We start from the raw sequence: 14053 nt of genomic DNA on the forward strand, positions 1-14053 counted from the left end.
ACCGTGAAGTGGTTTCATGTGGCCCGCGACGCCATCCTGGAAACAGTGAGGGAACGGCCCCCACTGCCTTGGCCCTGGCCCAGAGACCCTCCTTCTGCCAGAGACCCTCAGATCTGTCCCACTCCTGCCCAGGCCCCCATAGGCACCCTTGATGCGAACAATGTAGAGCTGGCCATGCCCACCCAGTAGGCCATACGCACTCTAGCCATGCCCACCCAGTAGGCCACGCCCACCCTGGCCATACCCACCCGGCCCCCTGAGGGCAACCGCAATGCTGATGCAGCCCTCAATGAAATTGAGTTTGACACCCCCGCCTTAGGGGATTTGAAGTGGGCAGTACTAGCAATAAGCACTTAAGACTTATATACTGCTTCACAGTGCTTTACAGTCCTCTCTAAGCGGTTTACAGTCAGCCTATTGCCCCCCCAACCCAACAACCTCGGTCCTCATTTTACTGACCCCCGAAGGATGGGTGAGTCAACCTTGAGTCGGTCAGGATTGAACTGTCGAACTGCTGAAAGCGGCAGTCAGCAGAAGTAGCCTGCAGTACTGGATTTTGGCCACTATGGCTCTCAATGGACTTTTTCTGTTTTCTTTTCAAAAGCTCCTAAGCAGTAAGTTGAATTCAACTCCACATTTTATTTCAGATCTCTCTCTCTTTCTCTCTCTGCTTTCAGAAAGCACCATCTACATCATTCATAGCTTGGGCGAGAGATGGGAGGGGGGGGACAACAAGCTTTATATTGGTTTTACAAGTAATCATTGACTTACAACCACTCTTTTAACCGCAGTTCCAATTTCTGACGGCTTCATAAAAAGTGAGTTATGACCTTTATCCTTAAATGTTATGACCATCGCAGCATCCCTCAGTCACATGATCATAATTCAGTCACTAGACATCTCACAGTGTATGACAGTCGCAGTGTCTTGTGGTCCTGTGATTGTGACTTTCCCAGTTTGTGACTTTCCCATTCAGCTTCCCACAATCAAAGTCCATCGGGGGAAGCCAGACTTGCTTAACAATCATGGCAAGAAGCAGTTGTAAAATCAGATCCCATCACGTGGTGTCTCTCTTACTGACTGCATTCCTTAGCAACTGAAATTCCAATCGAAATTGTGGTTGCAAGTCGAGGATTCCCTGCCTTTATCTCAATCATACACTAAAACTCATTCTTCTATTCTACGACTGCTCAATGGATTGTAATCTTTCAATTACTACATTCCAGTCATGGAGATTTTTTCCCCACTAGGTTTTAGTTACATCTGTAGCCTGACTTTCCTTAAATATGAATCCCCAGATAGTTCTTCAAGTTACTTCTCTGACTGATGTATTTCCAGTGCTAAGGAACTGGGGTGGTTGGTCTCCGGTATGAATTCTCTGATGTCTCTTCAAAGTTCCTGATTGATTGAACCATTTCCCACACTGAGAACATCTGTAGGGTCTCTCGCCAGTATGAATTCTTTGATGCCTCTTCAGGAGCCCTGCCTGTCGGAAACATTTCCCGCAATCAGAGCACTTGTGCGGTTTCTCACTGATATAAATTGTGGTGTGGATTTGAGAACATTTGTAGTGTTTCTCTCCAGGATGAAGCCTCTGATGTTTTTTCAAAGTTCCCATCTGGTTGAAGCCTTTCCCACACTGGGAACATTTGTAGGGTCTCTCTCCGGTATGAATTCTTTGATGTCTCCTCAAGGTTCCCGATTTATTGAAGGATTTCCCACACTCCGAGCACTTGTACGGCCGCTCTCCGGTGTGCGTTCTTTGGTGTATCTTCAAAACATCTGCCTCAGTGAAGCATTTCCCACACTGGGAACATCTGTAAGGTTTCTCTCCGGTATGAATTCTCTGGTGCCTCTTTAAGTTACGCATCTCATTGAATCCTTTCCCGCACTCGGAACATTTGTACGGCATTTCTCCAGTGTGAATCCTTTGGTGTATCTTCAAAAGGATCCCTCGGGTGAAGCTTTTCCCACACTGGGAACATTGATAGGGTCTCTCCCCCGTGTGAATTTTTTGGTGGGTCTTCAAATTTCCTGCCTGATTGAAGCTTTTCCCACACTGGGAACATCGGTAGGGTCTCTCTCCTGTATGAATTTTCTGGTGGGTCTTCAGATTTCCTGCTTGATTGAAACACTTTCCGCACTGGGAACATTCGTACGGTTTTTCTCCAGTGTGGATTTTCCGATGTTGATTCCATTGGCTAAATTTGCCAAAGCGCTTCCCACACTGAGAGCATTCATACACTTTCCTTTCAGCGTGATCAGGGGCCTGAGTTATATTTTGCGAGTTTGCACGACTGAAGGTCTTGACATACTCAAGAGAAGGGCCGTGTTTTTCTTCTAGATAGCTACGATGGTATCTGTCCAAGTGGCTCCCGTTTCTACTCCCAGAAAACTTACACTTTTTCTCAATTCTCTTATTTTCTTCCTTTCCCCAAAAGTCCGAAACACACTGGAGGTCTTCCTCGGAGCTAGGCCATTCCTCAAAGTCCTCCGAGGAATCTACCATGTCAAGCTCCACCCTATAGTGATATTTCCTACCATACTTAGAGAACAATGGCATTTTATCCTTGCTGGATAAAGTGGTCTTTCCGATAACTGTAGGAGAAATTTTGGGGGGCAGCAAAATATGTTCCTTCTCGTTCTCCATAGGCAACTTCTGGATCTGCTTTTTTGGCCTGATGTTTAACGGCAGATTCACGGAGCGTTTTGGGGAGTCTATCCTGGAGGAAGTTTCCAGCTTTTCATCTTCACCCGGACAATCATCCATCTTGAACTCGCTTTCCCATCCATTACCTGCCGAGGAAGAGAAACCGTTTTTAACCATGCCTTGATTACTTATTTTCACCGTGCCCTTAACTTCCTTTTGGTTGGAATTTTCTTCCGAGATCGTTTCCCACTGTTGAACGTCTGGCCATTGGGAGGAACCACACCCCACTCTAAATTAACTGACTCTTGGAGTGTGCAAGTAAATAAAACCATGGCAAACCAACCACCTGGGTAAAACAACAAGCAGGAGGGAAAACAAATCGCTGTAAAATGACACCATAAATCAAATAATGAAAACGCTCTCGGCGGAATGGAGGCGGTCTCTGAGTTATGACCAATGGCTCAGCAGCCGTTTGAAGTTACAGTGGCGTTGAACGAAAGGTACTCAATCCCTGATCCTGAAGTTACAACCTTTGCAGCAGCCCTGAGGTCACAGGATCAAAAATGGAGCACTTGGTTGCTTACCACTGCAGGGGCTCTTCGGCTCTACCCACCCGCCTACCTGCCCCCATCTTTCCCCTTTTGGCTACCCAGCACAGAGACACTCCTCAGCAGTGGCACAGGGTCTAAGTCAGGAGTCTTCAAACTTGGCCCCGTTATGACTTGTGGACTTCAACTCCCAGAATTCCTGAGCCAGCCATGCTCAGGAATTCTGGGAGTTGAAGTCCACAAGTCATAAAAGGGCCACGTTTGAAGACCCCTGGTCTAAGTAAAGGCCCAGGGCCTTAAACAGCCGGGCCATTACCACCTCCCAAGCCTCCCCAGACAAGGCTGGCAGGAAGGCAAATAAGACAGCTGGTCATTTGTTTACTTATTTAGAGTCATTGAGGCCATTTGGAGGTTTATCAGCAGTTCCAAAAAGGTTCCACAACCATTTGCACTCATGTGACCCTGAGGACACAGATACACCTCCAAGTGGCCTCAATGACTCTCTAAATGGATGCAAATGACTGGCTGTCTACAAGGAATATAAATCCTTCCATTCCCCACCATCCAGTCAGAGTTGAAGAAGCTTCTTGGAGGAGAAGCGAAACATTTTCAGAGAGAAAAAAACAACACAAAAGTCCAGTTGCCTCTTGAAAAAACCTCTTTGGGACAACCAAGCTCAGAGGCCACCAAGAATGTCCCAATATCAGTCATTCTCCTGCTTTAACTGGTGAGGTTTTGGGGGATTTATCCTGTATGTGAGGTCTTATATATTCAATTTCTTTTGTCACACTCATACAGTTTCCTGTTGCCCTGGGAATCCTTACCTAACATACTGATCTCCATTTCAACCCTTTCCCTCTTCATGGTTTCCAAGAGTTCCTCCTCTGCAGGATCAAAATCCACAGGGTCGTCCTTCAGCAGCCCCTGAAAAAGGGAGACAATCCATTCAGATGGATTTTGACTAACAAAAAAACCAAAACTCATCTGCTCCCTTATCCGTCAAAAGCGCTGCCCAGTATCAGTCAGGATCCAAAACAGTATAAGCGGTCATTCAGTGGATCGTGTGACTGTGTCCAATTTTATTACTTTTTTTGCAGCAGTCATTTAGCACAGGGGGTCTTCAAACTTGGACTTGTGGACTTCAACTCCCAGAATTCCTCAGCTAGTGTGCCTGGCTGAGGAATTCTGGGAGATGAAGTCCACAAGTCATAAAAGGGCCAAGTTTGAAGACCCCTGATTTAGCAAACCTGGCGGTTGTCAAGTGAATCTGTTTTATCCGAAAGGTGGTTGTTCTTTTTTTGCAGGAAAACAGAAGTAAACACTGGACACCAGCAAAGAAATTGATGAAGATTGTACTTGCATGGCTACAGGATGCTGCAAAAGCCATAAAGGTGAGCCAGGTACCAAGCACCCAAAATGCGATCCTATGAAACCCCCCCCACACCCCCAGCAAAAGGCGGTCAACTTCAAAATTGGGTCCCAAGTACCTTTTGGGGAGGTATTTTTGGTGCTTTTCCAAAGCACCAGAAGACAAGAAACAATGGATGGAAACTAATCAGGGAGAGAGAAGCAACCTAGAACTAAGGAGAAGTTTCCTGAGGGTGAGAACAATTAATCCCATTTTTTTTTAATCCCACTTATATCCCGCCCTTCTCCGAAGACTCAGGGTGGCTTACAATCTAAGAAGCACAAATCAAATGTGCTTAGCAGTAGCCTTCATTCTATGTATATGCCTGCTTATTAGGGCTTTCGGCTCCCCCCAGTGGCATTTTTACAAAGTTAGCTTATTGCCCCCAACATTCTGGGTCCTCATTTTACCTACCTCGGAAGGATGGAAGGCTGAGTCAACCTTGAGCCTGGTGGGACTCGAACCTGCACTAATTGCAGGCAGTGGAACCAGTGGAACAGCTTAGCCCGCCTTCAAAAGTTGTGGGTACTCTATAACTGGAGGTTTTTAAGAAGAGACCGGACAGTCGCTTCTCTGAAATGGAATGGAGTCCCCTGCTTGAGCAGGGGGCTGGACTAGAAGATCTCCAAGGTCCCTTTTAACTCTATCCAGATTGGATAGAGTTAAAAAACAGCCATTGAGCAATTAGACCTTAAGCAAGGAGTAGCTGTGTGTAAAAAATTAAACTTCTCATGATTCCCATATAACAGTTTGACCTTGGTAAGGCCACGCTTGGAATACTGCAACCAGTTTTGGTCACCACGATGTAAGAAAGATGCTGAGACTCTAGAAAGAGTGCAGAGAAGAGCAACAAAGATGACTGGGGGACTGGAGGCTAAAACATATATAAGGAATGGCTGCTAGAATTGGGTATGTCCAGTTTAATGAAGAGAAGGACGAGGGGTGACATGATAGCAGTGTTCCAGTATCTCAGGGGTTGGCCACAAAGAAGAGGGAGTCAAGCTATTCTCCAAAGCGCCTGAAGGCAGGACAAGAAGCAACGGATGGAAACTAGTCAAGGAGAGAAGCAACCTAGAACTAAGGAGAAATTTCCTGACAGTTAGAACAACTAACCAGTGGAACAACCTGCCTCCAGAAGTGGTGAATGCTCCAACACTGGAAGTTTTTAAGAAGAGACTGGACAGCCATTTGTCTGAAATGGTATTAAGTTTTCCTGCCTGAGCAGGGGGTTGGACTAGATAACCTCCAAGGTCCCTTCCAACTTTATTATTATTATTATTATTATTATTATTATTATTATTATTATTATTATTATTATTATTATTATCCTTCCCAAAGCTGGAAAACCAGTCCTGTGAATTACCTTCACATGAAACAGTTATTGCAGGCCACACAGCTGTGTAGGAAAATAAAGGATAAAGAACCACTTTTTATGCATTTCGCTTAAAAAGCTGACATTCGGCCCTGTCTATTGTACGAATGCAACAGTTTTGCAACCGGTTTTACGCAGGCAATTCTAGAAGCCTAATTCAGATTCGGTGGCTGTCAATTCTGGAATTCAGGTCCTACCTGATAGGATCCAGATTTGGCCTCTTGCAGGCTTGACAAGAAGTCCTCCACCAGGGCCACCGCCTGGGAACACGTGTCTGGCCTTCCCGCTCGGATCCAGCTCCGGAGGTCCGGTGGGAGGCTGACCAGGAACTGCTCCAGGATCAGCAGCTCCAGGATCTGCTCCTTGGTGTGTCTTTCTGGCTTCAGCCATTGGAGACACAGCTTATGGAGTTGGCCGTAAAGTCTCCTGGGGTCTCCCAACTCCTGGCAGCAGAACTGCCGAAAATGCTGGCGTTGCATCTCCGTCCTCAGGGCTTCCCCTCGCAAGATGGCGGCCTTCACTTTGCCGTAGTTTTCCCGCTCTTGGCTTTCCAGGTTTTGAACGGCCTCTTCTGCTTCTCCGCTCAAGGCTGGGAAGAGTTGGGCGGCCCATTCGTCTCTAGGCCAGCGGCAAGCTTTGGCCACTCTCTCAAAGGAGAGCAGGAAGGCCTTGGGGTTTTCCCACGGAGAATCCTCTGACCTCCTCGGATTCTTCCATCCATTGGGAGGGGGTTGTGATGCCTGGAGGAACTGCTGCCAATGGACTTCCCATCTCTCTTCCACCCTCCAAAATGGATCATTTTTGTTCTTCTGAGATGCTGCCCATTCCGGCTGTCGCTCAGACCCAGACCGAGATCGAGTTACACTGGGCCGTTTCCCTCCATCGACTTCCTCTTCTAAATTTGGACTTCCGGCTTTTACTTCTTTCAGCATTTTCTCCATCCGCTGCCCTTTAAAACCTACAGTCAGAATATATTCATATTAAGATTGTTTTTAGCAGGGCATTTTGGGACACAGCGTTAGCACAGCGGCTCCCAACCCTTTCCATCCCCCCGCACAGTCAAGTTAATGATTTAGAAGCTAACCAGCTTCTATAATGTGAGATGAATGATGCAATGTTAGGAATGACTCAGCAGGAGTCTGTATCCCTTTAAGAGCTTGAGTATAAAAGGGAAGGCCTTGCTGGAGTCTTTCTCTCGTCCATTTCCTGCTGTAATTGCTGTGTATTGCAGTTTGCTGAATGGCCACATGTATGTATCTTGTTTCTAGTGTATATTTGTAGATAGTGTAATATAAACCACCATTTAATACAGACCACTGTTTACGGTGTTTACTCCTGGGTTACCTCAGCGCAACAGGACTGTGCATGCTCTGACACGCACCCATAGAAAGCTTGATATAGTCTCACACCCCTTACAAAAGTTTGAAATAACAGTAACAAAAAATGCATGTACACTATAATTTTGAAAAGCCCAGTTTTCACACCCCCTGGAATATTGTCTCGCACCCCCAGTTGGGAACCCCCTGGCATGGTATGAAAATAATAATTAGATAAGGGGAATTAAATAATAGGAAAAAAAGGAATAGCTGCTCTCCAAACTTCTCTCCGTGAATAAAGCCAAGAGTCATTTTGGTGTTGCGGTGAGAATGCTGGTCCAGAAACCAGGAGATTGTGAGTTCTAGTCCTGTCTCAGATACAGAAGCCAGCTGGGTGACTGTGGGCCGGTCCCTCTCTCTCAGCCCAACCAGCCTCGCAGGGTTGCTGTGGTGAGGAAAGTAAAAGGCAGGGATATTTGGTACATTTGGTTGTCTTGAGGTGACAAAATATTTTTTTTTTTAAAAAAAAACAAGGTAGTCGCACAAGTTGCTGGATGTTTAGAGTGGGATGAGTTTTCTTTTACTCTCAAAACGTTTGGAAAAGGCAGTTTTCGTTTCAAAATTGTGACATTCATAACTGTTCTTTTAAGTCTGAAGTATTTCATACGGTGCTTTTCGTGCATTAAATCAGCCTAATGATCTTACCATTTTTGTTGGGAGTTTTTTTTATAATTTGTATCCCGCCTTTATTATTTTTATAAATAACTAAAGGAGACGAACATATCCAAACACACCTTCCTCCTCCTATTTTCCCCATAACAACAACCCTTTGAGGTGGGCTGGATTGAGAGAATGACTGGCCTAAGGCAGACATGTCAAACACAAGGACCGGGGGCCAGATCCGGCCCGTGAAGTGGTTTCATGTGGCCCGTGAAGCCATCCTGGAAACAGTGAGGGAACGGCCTCCACTGCCTTGGCCCTGGCCTAGAGACCCTCCTTCTGCCAGAGACCCTCAGATCTGTCCCACTCCTGCCCAGGCCCCCATAGGCACCCTTGATGCGAGCAATGTAGAGCTGGCCATGCCCACCCAGTAGGCCATACACACTCTAGCCACGCCCACCCAGTAGGCCACGCCCACCCTGGCCCTACCCACCCCTTGAGGGCAACCACAATGCTGATGTGGCCCTCAGTGAAATTGAGCTTGACACCCCTGGCCTAAGGTCACCCAGCTGACTTTCATGGCCAAGGCGGGACTGGAACTCCCAGTCTCTCACTTTCTAGCCCGGTGTATTAACCAGTAAGACCAAACTGGTCTGTATTTAGCTGAACGTAGACTCTGTATTTATGAAGAAATGCTGGCTTCTTAAACCAAATATAACCTACACAAGGAAAGAGATAAACCAGTTGGGGGTAACGTAGCATTGTGTCACAATCTGAGATATGGGGGGGGGGTTGCCCTTGTTATAGCCACAGTTCCTGTGCTACCTCTGCATCAAAGTTGACTGATTGGTTAAAACCATATGAATTCTGAATTGAATAAATGAATAAGTTAAATTAAAATGTAATTAAATTAAACATGGCTGGCAGGGAAGATACGGCTAAGCAAAAAGCTTTAATTATGTAATACAGCGCTGTTGGGAAACACTGCATTACAAGTATTTATATACAGGTATTTGTCATGGTTCGGACAAATGCAGTACTTCAAAGAACTTCAAGGCATTGTTCACCTTAAAGAATCTTTTAATATGGTTGCAGAGCTTCAGCAGGTACATTTTGGAAGCCAAAATCTGAATTTTCCTCCCCTGAACGCATTGTATCAAGCACAATTCCCTCCCTTAATTAAACGTCATAAATCACATTCTCCAATTAGTTTAAAATGAAAACTTCCCCTCCTGTTTAACAACCCGCCAAATTGTTATCTTCTCTTATTACAGACAGTCTTGGGATACATTCTCCCTACTACCCCCAGCGTCTGCTAATTCTAACTCTAAAAGTAATATACGAGTTTAAAAAAGGCTACATCTCCTTATGATGTCAAGCAAGAACATCCGATGTTAGCAGCATTGACACTTGTTATGTTTCAAGAAAATCCTGACCCAGCACATTATTTATTTATTAAATTATATATATTTATTGCATTTATTTAACTGTACTGGTATCCATCTCACCATGTTCGATCTCCACAGCCTCCGCAGATTCTTCTTCATGTAAGAAAATGACGTCTTTCTCTTTCAATGGCTCCTGAAACAGGGACAAGAGTTTCACTCGGAAGAAAGCACTGATTTTTGCCACAAACATCCCACAAGCCCACACAATCACACCAGGTCCTTGAGTCTTTCTGAGGCTCACTAAGAGGAACTTAGTTACAAGGAGTCTTTGTCCTACAGCCATTTATTCAGTGACTACTCGAAGTTATGACGGTCCTGAACAAATGGTAGTTACAACTGCTCCTCGGAGTTCTGACCATCCCAGCACCCCGATGGTTGCGACCTGAGCATTTGGCAACCAGTTCATATTTGCAACTGGTTGCAGTGCCCCTTGATCACATGATCACCATTTGCAACCTTAAATGTAAGTTGTTTATTTTTATTTTTGTTCCCCAGAAGATTTCACTTTGTTTTTCAATCGAACTGTGCAACTTACAAAGGTAAAGGTAAAGGTTCCCCCGCATATGCGTGCTAGTCGTTTCCAACTCTAGGGGCCAGTGCTCATCTCCGTTTCAAAGCTGAAGAGCCAGCGCTTGTCCGAGGACGTCTTCTGTGGTCATGTGGCCGGCATGACTAGACGCCAAAGGCGCATGGAACGCTGTTACCTTCCCACCGTAGTGGTCCCTATTTTTCTACTTGCATTTTTTTACGTGCTTTCGAACTGCTAGGTTAGCAGAAGCTGGGACGAGTAACAGGCGCTCACTCTGTTACACGGCACTCGGGATTCGACCCGCCAAACTGCCGACCTTCTGATCGACAAGCTCAGCGTCCTAACCCACTGAGCCACCGTGTTAAAAGTGGAAAAAATTCTGAAGAGATATATCTTCAAGTCTGATTTGTGGACGTCTCAAAAAGTTGACATTTTAACAGGGGCATGTAGGCTTTTTATACCCACTGTGAATAGGAATTAAAATGAAAGCCGAATCGTCAACCGTACCTGACATGGCTTGGATTTGACTTCTGGCTGGCTCCTAAGGAAGATCTCCATCAGAGCCACGGCCTGGGAACCTGTGTGCGGCCTCTTTGACTGAACCCAGTCCTGAAGTTTTGGAGGGAGGCTGGCCAGGAACTGCTCTAAGATCAAGAGCTCTAGAATCTGCTCCTTGGTGTGTCTCTCCGGCTTCAGCCACTGGTGGCAAAGCTCCTGGAGATGGCTTTGGACCTTTCGTGGGTCTTCCACTTCCTGACAGTAGAACTGTCTGAAACGTTGACGTTTCCCTTCCCTTATCACCGCATCTCCCCTCAAGATGGCGGCCTTCACGCTCTCATAATCCTCTTGATGAATGGTGTCCAGGCTCTGAAAGGCCTCTTCAGCTTCTCCACTAAGGGCTGGCAGGAGATGGGCTACCCACTCTCCTTTGGGCCACCGGCAGGCTGCGGCCACCTGCTCGAAGCAGGCCAGGAAGGCCTTGGGGTCTTCCCATGGAGAAACCTCCACGTCCCTGCCTACGTGGATGGATTGGGTCTCAAGAAATGGCTCCCACTGTGCGTCCCAGCTCTCCTCCATCCCAACGAACGGATCTCTTTTGATCTTTTCAGATGGTTCCTAAAGTTGCTGGCTTTGGCCCGACTGAATGGGAGAGGTGAGTCTTTCTTCTGATCCCTCCTCTTCCAGTTCTTTTGGAGGCTTTCTCACCCTGTCTGCTTTCTGAAAGCCAGAGTTGTGCGCTTATCAGATTAGATCACTTTTGAGCACAGTTGGGCTAAAGAACGTCTTAACAGGTTAGAGACTGCGAAGAAGAGGATAAAAGAAAACAGGCATTTGTTCTCCACGGTTCACTTTTTAAATTCTAAACGTCTCTTGAGCTAGAAAGAAAAAAAAAAAAGGCCGCAAGCTACACAACCCACACAGATGCAGAATAACAACTTACGGACACTTTATAAACCCACAGATTTCTCCCCCACCCCCACCCCCTTTTGTGCATCAAAAGGAACATGTTGCTAAACGGGCAACATATTCAACATATTCAAGCAAAACTGAATCCCCAACCCCCAAAAATAAGACGGGGGGGGGGGATTCTTTCTCTAGCTAAAAAGAAAAAGGTATCTCTTTAGCTGTCTCCCCACCCCTTTATTTGGGGACGAGGGAAGCCCCCAGCCAACCGAGCCCCCTTCTGCTCTCCCCCCGCCCCCGCAAGAGTCAAAACACACACAACACACACACACACACACGGTGCAAGAGCTCAGCGGCGGCCCTGCATTGGCGCCCCCCCCCCGGGACGGAGGAAGGATGGGGATCGGCTCCTTTCTTCTCGCCCCCGGAGCCCCGTTGTCCCCGGCCCGCCGAATCTCCCTGCCCCCGCCCCCGCGCTGGAAAGGAACACAATGCAACACAATGCAACGCAATGCAACGCAACGCAACGCCACGCGATGCTCCGCAGGCAGCCAGGCTCCGGGAAACGGGCTGGAAGGCGGGCAGGCGCGCGCCTTTCCCGGGACGGAGGGGAGGCCTCCCTTTTGCAACGGCCCGCCGGCTATTCTGGAAGAAGCCCCCCCCCCGCCGCCCCTGCAGCGCTGGCGGTGCACGGAGGAGCCCGTACCGCAAGCGGCAAAGAGGCCGCCGATCTCCGCCTGGGTTCCGCCCGGTAGGGCGGGGAAGCCCGGGGCGCCTTGAGGGACTCCCCGGCTGACCGGCGGGCTGCGCGGCTGCAGCTGCTCCCGCCTGTCCCCGCCCCGGTTTGGTTGCAGCCGGCGGCGCTCCCGCGGGCGCCCCCTCCCGGACGTCGCCACAACGGCAGCTTTTCGCTTCACCCGAAGAGCCGGCGACGCGAAGCCGAATCTTCGAAAAGCGCCCGCCGAGAGCTCGCGGGTTGCGAATTTTCGGCACCGCCTGTCCCGAGGGGCTTTTTTTTCACCAGGCAGATGGACTTTCTTGGGTTTCTTCTCCCCCCCCTTTTTTTCTTTCTATTCTATTCTTATCCTATTCCATTCCATTCCATTCTATTCTACTCTACTCTATCCTATTCTAATGCTAATTCTATTCTTATTCTATCCCATCCCATCCCATCTTATCCTATTCCTATCCTATCCTATCCTTTTCCATTGTATCCTATCCTATCCTATTCCATTCCATTCTTATTCTAACTCATCTCATCCCATACTATCCTATTCTTATCCTATTCTTATTCTATCCCATCCCATCCATCCTATCCTATTACTATCCTATTCTTATCCTATCCTATCCTTTTCCATTGTATCTTATCCTATTCCTATTCCTATTCTATTCTATTCTACTCTATCCTATTCTTATTCTATCCTTATTCTATCCCATCCCATCCCATCTTATGCTATTCCTATCCTATCCATTTCCATTGTATCTTACTCTACTCTATCCTATTCTTATCCTATCCTTATTCTATCCCATCCCATCCCATCTTATCCTATTCCTATTCTATCCTATCCTTTTCCATTGTATCTTACTCTATTCTATTCTATTCTATTCTATTCTATTCTATTCTATTCTATTCTATTCTATTCTATTCTATTCTATTCTATTCTTATTCTAGCTCATCCCATCCCATTCTTATTCTTTCCTATTCTTTTCCATTCCATCTTATCCTATTCCTATCCTATTCTTATCCTATTTTATCCTTTTCCATTGTATCTTATCCTATCCTATCCTATCCTATCCTATCCTATCCTATCCTATCCTATCCTATCCTATTCCTATTCTATTCTTATCCTATCCTATCCTATCCTATCCTATCCTATCCTATCCTATCCTATCCTATCCTATCACATTACATCTATTCTATTCTATTCTATTCTATTCTATTCTATTCTATTCTATTCTATTCTATTCTTATTCTAGCTCATCCCATCCCATCCTATTCTTATTCTTTCCTATTCTTTTCCATTCCATCTTATCCTATTCCTATCCTATTCTTATCCTATTTTATCCTTTTCCATTGTATCCTATCCTATCCTATCCTATCCTATCCTATCCTATCCTATCCTATCCTATCCTATCCTATCCTATCCATTCCTATTCCTATTCTATTCTTATTCTATCCCATCCCATTATTCTATTCTATTCTATTCTATTCTATTCTATTCTATTCTATTCTATTCTATTCTATTCTATTCTATTCTATTCTATTCTATTCTATTCTATTCTATTCTATTCTATTCTATCCTAATGTTTCACTTCTCATCCAAAAAGCTTTTTCACCTCTGACTGGATGGTGGGGAGTGGAAAGATTTATATTCCTTGCAGAAAGCTGGTCATTTGCCTTCTTTTAGAGGGACGTTGAGGCCCCTTGCAGTGTCTATGGAGCTTCTCAGTCATCCAGGTCATGGTTGTTTCAAATATGTTTTTTTTTTCTTCAAATGGCAACTGGACTTTCTTGTTGTTTTTCTTTGAAGACGTTTCGCTTCTCACCCAAGAAGCTTCTTCAACTCTGACTGGATGGTGGGGGAAATGGAAGGATTTATATTCCTTGCAGACAGCTGGTCATTTGCGTCCTTTTAGAACAAGGGTGTCAAAATGCCGGCCCACGGTCCGGATGTGTCGTGCGGAAGCCGCGCCCACCCACCCCCTCTGTCAAGGGGG

General features: G+C 46.2%; 1 protein-coding gene across 1 annotated transcript in view; it reads right to left on the reverse strand.

Moving 5' to 3' along the window:
• Positions 1–619: 619 nt before the first annotated feature.
• LOC310634731 (uncharacterized protein) overlaps positions 620–14053 on the reverse strand; it is a 34244-nt gene continuing 20810 nt past the window's right edge. The window contains exons 5-10 of the mRNA XM_083353264.1: positions 11674–12280; positions 10439–11032; positions 9463–9535; positions 6176–6936; positions 4023–4122; positions 620–2796 (exon numbers count right to left, since the gene is read on the reverse strand). Coding sequence (XP_083209390.1) covers positions 1307–2796; positions 4023–4122; positions 6176–6936; positions 9463–9535; positions 10439–11032; positions 11674–12280 — 3625 coding nt within the window. The 3' untranslated portion in view covers positions 620–1306. The remainder of the gene's footprint in view (positions 2797–4022; positions 4123–6175; positions 6937–9462; positions 9536–10438; positions 11033–11673; positions 12281–14053) is intronic.

This window comes from Vipera ursinii, assembly GCF_947247035.1.
Source record: "Vipera ursinii genome assembly, chromosome: 2".
In the NCBI taxonomy this organism is placed as follows: domain Eukaryota; kingdom Metazoa; phylum Chordata; class Lepidosauria; order Squamata; family Viperidae; genus Vipera; species Vipera ursinii.